This window comes from Tamandua tetradactyla, chromosome 19 (genome assembly GCF_023851605.1).
Source record: "Tamandua tetradactyla isolate mTamTet1 chromosome 19, mTamTet1.pri, whole genome shotgun sequence".
Classification (NCBI taxonomy): Eukaryota; Metazoa; Chordata; class Mammalia; order Pilosa; family Myrmecophagidae; genus Tamandua; species Tamandua tetradactyla.
The window spans coordinates 63037999-63047399 of NC_135345.1; the positions used below are offsets into that span (position 1 = coordinate 63037999).

The 9401-nt window shown below is 34.1% G+C and overlaps 1 protein-coding gene across 15 annotated transcripts in view; it reads left to right on the forward strand.

The window, feature by feature from the left end:
* ADGRL3 (adhesion G protein-coupled receptor L3) overlaps positions 1-8465 on the forward strand; it is an 841123-nt gene extending 832658 nt beyond the window's left edge. For all 15 annotated transcript variants that reach the window (XM_077136976.1, XM_077136982.1, XM_077136975.1 and 12 more), the window contains one exon: positions 7121-8465. In XM_077136976.1, the coding sequence (XP_076993091.1) occupies positions 7121-7920 (800 nt within the window). In that variant the 3' untranslated portion in view covers positions 7921-8465. The remainder of the gene's footprint in view (positions 1-7120) is intronic.
* Positions 8466-9401: the final 936 nt, after the last annotated feature.

Consider the following 9401-nt stretch of genomic DNA (forward strand, 5'->3'; position numbering starts at 1 on the left):
AAATAATTCCTTTTCATAGAATTTTAAGAAATGTCGAATTCTTCTGTGTCCATGACTGCTCTCCAAATGAGTGTTTTTTGGTAAATGTTGCATTTTATTGCTTTTTTAAAAATATCTTTGAAAACAACCCAATGATTTCTGTGAATAAAGCAATGTTTTGTTTAATTTTAACTCCTTTTTTCCAAATTTTTAAACTTTTTTTTTGTTTTTTTGGCTTTTGTTTTTGTTTTGTGGTTTGTTTGTATAGGCTACTGGATTTTGCTTTTCTTTATTTTTAGCAAGCATGGGAACATATTCTTGCTTACATCTTGGGAAAGAGAACATCCTAAATGTGGCTAATCAGCTTTGAATTTCATTTTCTTTCTTTCCCTCTGACTCGGATCTGTGCGTTGTTGGAAACGTGCTTTAGCAGCATATATTTTGAGTCTAATGAACTGCCTGCCTGTAATCAGGACTATAGCAACTGTTGTCATTCGAAATGTTTCCTTTCTTTTTTTTAAACACATTTGCCTGATTGACCTTTTTTTCTCTGTCTTTCTCTGGGGCTGCTCCAGGAGCCATGGCTAATCATCTTATAAGCAATGCTCTGCTTCGTCCGCATGGTACTAACAATCCCTATAATACATTGCTTGGGGAACCGGCGGTTTGTAACAACCCTTCTGTCAGCATGTACAACGCACAAGGTGTGCTGGAGTTTATCTTAATTTTTTCAAGTGAGAGTCCCATTTTATGTAGCTTTTATGGGCACATTCTATCTTTCTTTCCTTTTTCCTGCCTTTTGTTTGTTTTGGAAGCAGACACACAGACTCCTTTCCCATTCCATCCCTCTCGGTGCTTTTATTTTCCATTTTCCTTAGGGTTTTCCTTAGTGAGAAATGGCTTCCTTCTGATAAAAAAAGAATGCTTGATTCGTCAATATGTGTTTGTTTCTCTGTATTGTTATGAAATGCACTGTGGTTTGTCAATTCTTTTCTTGCTGTTGATTTATCTCTATATTAAATATTGTATATATTTATTTTAAGAAGAGAAATATTTGCCTAAAGGTAAGTAAGATCAAAGAAGGCTTGACTTAATAATCTTAATTTTGTAAGACCAAGAAGATCATTCTTACTTTGCTATACTGTGATACACATTTTGGGCACAAAGCATCAATATTTATGGAGCATTTAGATTAACTGTAGGGAAAATTTTACTGATGCAAGCAATGGAGGAAAGAGTTGGGGAATGGACAGTACCCTTGTTTTTGTGAGCTGGCTCAGGCATTTCTCTAAACTTCTTGTGCTGTGGCTTCATGTTAAAAACAAGGCTTTTGAATTGTATATTCTCCAAGCTCTAAAATATTAAAATGTTAAATTTGAACCTCACACAAATAAGCATAGCTGTCTTTAAAATCACTTTATAGATAAGCATTTAAAAGTGGTTTTACTTTTTATATGAATTAAAGTTTGCTAGGGGCATAAGAAATTAAAAGTATTCATGTCATATGAAAGGAAACCATAGGGAAAATTTATGCACATAAAAGTTTTATGAAAGAAAAATCCCAGTCATATTAAAATAATATTTGAAAGAAACTTTCACTGTAACAAAGAGACTTCAAGGTGGACGGGATAAATAGACATTATTTAACTATTTCCAGACAATTTTGAATAAAATTTCTATTATCCTACATGGGAATCCTTGTGTTGTGTTGTTTATTTTTTCCTCTCTTTCTCTGCCACAGGTAAAGATTAGTGATGTGGGGAAATAAGGCATAGTCGTGTGAGTGTGCCATTCCAGTAAAGGATGTTTACTGCAACCTGGCCAATTGGGTGTCTAAAACCATCTAAGCTTCCCAGGCAGTTCTTTGCCAGATATAAAGGATGGTTTTGAATTATTTCAGAATTATCAATGTCAATAATTCAAAAGTGACTTCAGAAACATAATCAAATTTGTGTCAATAGGATGAAATAATTCAGCAAACTTTGAATTTCATAAAGGTTCTCAATGTCATATCTAAGAATCAGACTTTTATAGTGAAAAGAAGTGGTAGAGCTTATTGAACTCAACTTTCCATACCGCTGAAGACTCCTGTTTACAACACTGCTGACATTAAAGTATTTCCTAAAACAGACCTTCCTACCTCAGGACTACTTAAATTCTATTGTTTAGACTAGCTCCATTTTTTATTTATGTTTTCTTCTACTGAGACAAAATTTACCTCTGGACATAACAATTAGGTTTGCCCTCCAAGCCAAAGTAGAGCACAACATTCTTTTCATCTATGTGACAGTCTTTAAATATTTAAAAGCAGCTAACCTGTCTTCCTTTAATCTTCTATATTCCCAGCAAAACAACTTCAGTGCCATCAATATGAGACAGTTTATGGATCCGTCATCGCTACCCACCTCTTAATTGTCTCTCAACTGTCAGTGCCCCTATTTCATTGTAGCACTCAATGAAATGTACATTACACAGTGCACCACTGTAGTTTGGCAGGAGAGTATCTCTAGTAGATCTTTTAAATGATTTTTTTTTGTTTTGTTGTTTGGCAGCAGAACATCTCTAGTAGATTTTTTAAAGGATTGTTTTTGTTTTGTTGCCCTTCCCCCTTAATTTTCTTTAGGGCAAATGGAAGGTAATTGTGCCATTATAAGTACTTCAAAATAAGTTTGGAATGATGTTTAATGAAGACTTATACCCATACCTGAAAATTAAATCTATTCTGCCCTATTCACCTTACACCTAAGAGTTGTTGGTAACTGTTTTAAAATAAGTGATGAATTTGGATCATATTTTGTTTAACTTTTTGGGGGTCATTCAGATATAGATGAAAAAATAACAATTCTTAATCTATATATTTTTTCCTAAAACAGTAGCTACCATCTTGTCTTAGTTTATTTTATTTTATTGGTACCCTAAATTAGGGGATTTCTCTAAGAATGGGGCACTTCTAATAACATGATCAAATCAAAATTCTCACAGTGCAAAAATTAAAATGTCATATGGATGCAAAGTTTTATTTCTGCGGAATTCAACATTAGCTTTTGCTATTAAGTTTTTAATAAATGCGCAAAGGACTTTTCAGAAGATTTGATTCTTATTCCAATGAATTCAGTACATTCTAATTCTTAAAAGTAAATAACTTTGTTAATGTTTTACAGAGTCAGAAGTGGAATTGTTCAGCTATTCTATGGTTCAGTTTTAGATGTTAAAAAATTATGGTAGTGCTTAAAATAATTCTTTTTACCGTGACAAAAATAAATCTTGGTGATTGTCATATTGCTACTAATCTTATGCTTTCAGATGAATGCACTTATATTCTTACTGGCAAGGTGAAATCTTACATGAAATATAGGTGGCTCGGTATGTACTGGAGTGGTTTATGTTGAATTACCACGTGGTTCTGTTTTGTGGGTCCTCTAATTCAGTTACACCAGTGCCATCCAGGCATAGAAGCATTCAAATTTAAAGTATCTGTTCTTGTTTTTAATGCCTTTATTTAAAATTTTGTAAATATATGTTTATAATGTTAATAAAGCCTACAGAGGTAGGAATAAAGATGGATAATATGCCTTCATTATATTGAATCCATTTTCTTTCTATGGAAATTTGTAAATTTTCAGGCACAGTATTCTTGTTGGTATTGGAGAGTTTTACTTTTGCATCATAAGTCTCATTATAGATAAACTTGTCAACAAAATATGACATAGAGAGGAAGTCATGATTTTATTAAAATAATTTGCACTTAACAGTAATTTAATTACATTTCAAAACTTTAAGAAAAAACATATCTACAGAATGGGACAGATATACTGAAAAGTTCTAGGACATAGGATTATGAGATAATTTTACAACGTATATGAATAAATATTCTGTTATGAATTTGAAAGCTGCAGGCAGATGGGATGAAAAGAAGAAGGTAACAGTGCACAGAGTAGCCTAGAGACTCCCTTTCTGATCTCGGCTCTGCCACTATTAATAGGGTGGGCCTAGATAAGGCTCTCCCTCTCTAGACTGCAGTTTCCTCATATCCGAAAAGAAAAATTTGAATGCCATTGATTTCACATGCTTTACATTCTGACTCTCTCTCACTGAAGCAAGGAGCCATAATGAACCTACAAAACGATTCCCATCTGTTGCTTTGCAGGTTTGGCTCTTCACCTTCTTATTCGAAACCTCTGCATTTTGCAGATTTCCTCTGCAGTTTGAAATATTGTTAGTCTTTTTTGCTGAAAAGCAAGTCGACTTTTAAAGTACCCAAACTGTCTCTGGAATGCAGTGGTTAAATTATAGCAAGTTGGAACCTCCTGAATTGACCTGGCCCAATGAAACAACTGGTTTTTGTTTTGTGATATTTTACCCTTTCTGTAAACAAAATCAGCAAGAACAATTCTTTTGACCTAATGAAAATATTGGTTTGTTGTTGTTGTTTATAAAATAATTTTGTTAGGGTTTTTTTCTTTTAAAGATATCAACTCTATAAATGTTTGACTGCATAAGATTGTGTGCCAATCCAGAAGGAAGCCTAATATTGACTGTGATTTTTTTTCCCCTCACATTTTCTTGATACAGAATAATAATCTGATTTAACCTTTGTTTCCTCCATAGTTACACAATTTCAAAACATAAACTCCAGTGTATATTAGTATTATTTACAAATGTATAAAAATTTTTATAAGTATAATGGAGAAAATAAACTTTGTGCAGGGAAATGGGAGGTGAAAACCTTCAATTTACAGATTTCTCTCAACATTCAAGCTAAAGTAAAACATAAAAATATGCAGGCAAACTTTTAAATTAAATAACATTCCTTTGAAGCAGGTATGTTCTAGCATACCCAGACTTACATAACATTGAAATATAGTTGTGGAAATAGTCATGACTTGCCCTCAAATTTTTACTGTCCTTGGTTTGTGTGATAATCTTAACTTTAAAATGTGTATTTGTTTGAAATTTACAAACTATAGAAATGCTTATTAAAGACATTTTATTAGCATGTGTTAAGGGATATTCTTATTTTCTGACTAACATTTCAGTATTTTTAATTATGAAAAACCATGTAACACAGACTCATGAATTTGGGGGCAGGGGAAATTATTTCTTTTGACTCTTTTTTCTGCATATCATCAATTTGCTTTTTACTCATGTTTCTTCTACTGTCGCTGTAAGCTTACTTGTTGTTTTTTCTTTCCTTTTCTTCATGCTGTCGTTTAGAGCCCTACAGAGAGACAAGTATGGGAGTAAAGCTAAACATTGCATATCAAATGTAATTTTTTTTAGTTCACTTTTATTGCATCACATATAGATGATGTAGTTATTAAAAACAGTTCATCTCACAATTTTAAATCTAAAGAGCCTATGAATCAACTTATATAAATATATGTTAATGGAGATTAGACGCTTTTGTTGTCTGATTCTTTTACTGTGTCACATGATCAACGTAATTGTTAAGTCTCATGTAATTGTTCGTGTGAGTTAAATTGTTTTTAAATTAAGCATTTATTTTTGCTAAGTAATTCATAAGCTTTTAATTTTTATTAGTACATTCCATCATAGAAATGTGTCACATGCAACATAACTGCTTTATTTTACTATGACAGTTTTCAAACTGTACCTCATGCATTGACAACAGAAATAATAAATATGTGTTTCAATGCATCAGTCACCCAATCATAAGCATCCCGAAACCATAACAGCCTTTGCAGCAGCAATCACCCATCGCATACAGCCCTTTAAAAAGCATTTACTTTTATTTCTTATTAACATTGTGGATTTGTCTACAAAATAAATACTAACATGAAAATAAATCACTTCACCCTATGTCTGTGATGGCTGCTCTGTAATGCATTTTATGCATTGCTGTTCTTGAAAACTGTTTTACTTGACTACAGATTATCCTTCATAATCCATGTAGAAATCAACCTATTTGGGACACTTTATTTAAACTAGCAATGAGCTAGTTCAGTTTTGATAAACATAACTTCATCACAGATATAGAATGAATGCTGTATTTTCACAAGTTAGCAGTGTTTTGAAAAGTTTCCTCAGAATTCTTAAAATTGTCTTTTTGTAAAGGAATACCTTTTCCTATTTACCAGACCTGGTTAACTGTTTGTGTTTTTTTTCCTTCTTTCGTGGTTGCATTTGAAGTGATGTATGGAACTATTATAGATTCTTGGATTTCTGTACATTCAAGGGAATGCAAAAACCTTGAAAAAGCATGTGGTCACATTTATTTCACTGCAGCTATTTCTTCCCAGAATAGACTGTTAACCCTCTTTTAAACCCCAAATTTAACATGCACACGAAGTTATCATCCATTATGAAATTATACCTTTAATACTAATACTACGTTTTTAGGAATCAGCTCCTTGTTATCTTTACACATTCTTTTGTAGTATTACCTAATGACCCTAAACACTCACTAATGGGTTAATATATAATCATCAAAATACCCACAACAGAAAAATTTAGAAGTTAATCCAAATTTTTATGTCTTCCAACTTCCAATGTTTAAGTGATTTTTTGATGTGCCATCTACTTGACTAAACATTATTTCATGACTACATCATTCTGATCAAATTTAACATAATCCTTTTGTGGTTATGTGTGTAGGTTTCCTTTTAATCTTACAAAACTGCTTGATTCCTTTACTTTCAACCAATATATTCAAAGTACCACACATGAAGTATGCCAATATTACAGCTATTTCAATGTTTAGACAATATATAAAATTAAAGGTAATGAATTATTTAACTGATTTTGATGTGTATAAATTGAAAGCTATGAATGACTACCCCAAAATTTTGCATTACTTTGTTCTCAGTTTTAGCTAAATGTATTTCAAATAATATCAGGCAATGTTTGGGTGGAAATTGTGAACTGAAAGGTTTTTAACTTTTACAAGTTTACTTTAAAAAAGTCTATTTATTAGATTAGATCGATTGTCCAAATATATATATATATGGGTGCATATACATTTAATATTTTTTCTTTCCAAACATTTTATACGGAGGTAAAAATGCTAGCAATTTATACATATTTATTTCCCAGTTGATGAATTGTTTGTGGTGACGTGTTTGTGTGTACGTTCTCTGGTCTGCTGGATATAAATGTCATAGTGTTTTGTCATCTTTTTCAGAGGGGCTTCTGAACAATGCCAGGGATACAAGTGTCATGGATACTCTACCACTGAATGGTAACCATGGCAATAGTTACAGCATCGCCAGCAGCGAATACCTGAGCAACTGTGTGCAAATCATAGACCGTGGCTATAACCATAACGAGACCGCCCTAGAGAAAAAGATTCTGAAGGAACTCACTTCCAACTACATCCCGTCTTATCTGAACAACCACGAGCGCTCCAGCGAACAGAACAGGAACCTGATGAACAAGCTGGTGAATCACCTTGGCAGTGGGAGTGAAGATGACACCATCGTCCTGGATGACGCCACCTCCTTCAACCACGAGGAGAGTTTGGGCCTCGAGCTCATTCATGAAGAATCAGATGCGCCTCTGCTGCCCCCAAGAGTTTACTCCACAGAGAACCACCAGCCGCATCATTACACCAGAAGGCGGATCCCCCAAGACCACAGTGAGAGCTTTTTCCCTTTGCTGACCAACGAGCACACAGAAGATCTGCAGTCACCCCACAGGGACTCTCTGTACACCAGCATGCCGGCACTGGCTGGTGTGCCCGCCGCAGAGAGCGTGACCACCAGCACCCAGACCGACCCCCCACCGGCCAAAAGTGGTGATGCCGAAGACGTTTACTACAAAAGCATGCCAAATTTAGGCTCCAGAAAGCACGTCCATCAGCTGCACACTTACTACCAGCTAGGGCGAGGCAGCAGTGATGGATTTATAGTTCCTCCGAACAAAGATGGGACCCCTCCAGAGGGAAGTTCTAAAGGACCTGCTCATTTGGTCACTAGTCTATAGAATATTACACAGAAATTGAAACCAACAAGACCTAACACCGGTTGACTGTTCTGAGTTGATAAGCAGTGGTAATAATGTGTGTACTCCTAAATCTCTATGCTGTTCTCAAAAGAAAAACAAACTCTCAGACTTTTTTTTTTTTTTAAACTGGGATTTTTAGGCCAACCCAAGGGAGAAAGATAACTGCTGACATTCCCCTGTGCCCAATCGGTTCCCGTCCTTTTCCCCCCTCTGATGGAGACTTCATTATGTTAATGAACGAGATATGAAGAAAATGGCGCTCATTGTGGCCATGCTGAATTATGCTGTGTTTGTTTTAACATCTCTGATGCTGTTACTATAATTACAAGGACCTGATTTTAAGAAGGCCAGAACAGTTGTTTGAAATCAGTAACAATGCTGCATCTAGATTGGAGTGCTGCACAAACAAACACAAAAGCAAAGCAAAACTGTATCACACAATGGTTTTGGTCACTCACAACCTGATTTCATCACAGCAGGAACAGCTGTGAAAACAAAATAAAACAACAAAATTAATAATGAAATGGAGGGGAATTCTAGAATTTGTATGCTAAATGCATATTTTATGATTTGCTGTATTAACTGATGATAAAACTAATGACAGAAAAAAATTGAACAATTTCTATGTAATGTACAGATACTAGCATTGCACATATAGTCTGCTTTCTGTTCCTCCAGAATTTGAGTCCTGTTAATGTAGTGGAAAAAAGAACTTTTTTTTCTTTTGTGCTGGTCTTGCAAGTTTGTCTACCAGTAAGAGAGCAAAGTTTCCTTTCTTTCTTCTTCTTTCTTTTTGCTTTCTTCTCCTTTTTTTTCCTTTTGCCTTTTCTTTCTTTAAAATTTCACCTGGCAAAAAATAAATAAATGGTATCACTTTATAAGAATCATTTTCTAGTAATGCAAACAAATTATTTTTTACAAAAAAATAAAATAAATAAAATTAGACGTCCTTCCCTCACTATATATCTTTGTTCAGTCAGAAGATTCCCAACAGCGTTTTTGCAAATTAGAGCAGGACGAACTTTTTTTTACAGTGCACATCTGTTATAATGCAACTCATATTTGGCAAGCTGTTCATGCCCAGATAGTAGCTATGATTCTAGAAGTCAAAAGGTGTCTATAGAGAACTAGTGGGGCTTCTGCATGTGGAAAAAAAAAAGGTATCCAAGGTATCCCATAGGCGTTAAAGTGCTGAATGCTCAGTCTGATTACCAAAGGGGGCAGCTGCACTACCAATGTTTAAAGGAAATTCACCCCCTCGTTGTAAGAATTTAAAGGGCAAAGTATTTTGAAGTGATTTTTTTCCAATGGTCCTTTGTTTATTACGAAAAATTATTTATTTGACAGGGTTTTAAGTAATGTAGAAATACAAGAGGTAATTAGCAGCACATATAATTTTTTTTTTTTAGATTTATGATCCATTTTGTATGGTCTCAAAGTTGGATGACCTCATTACTAAT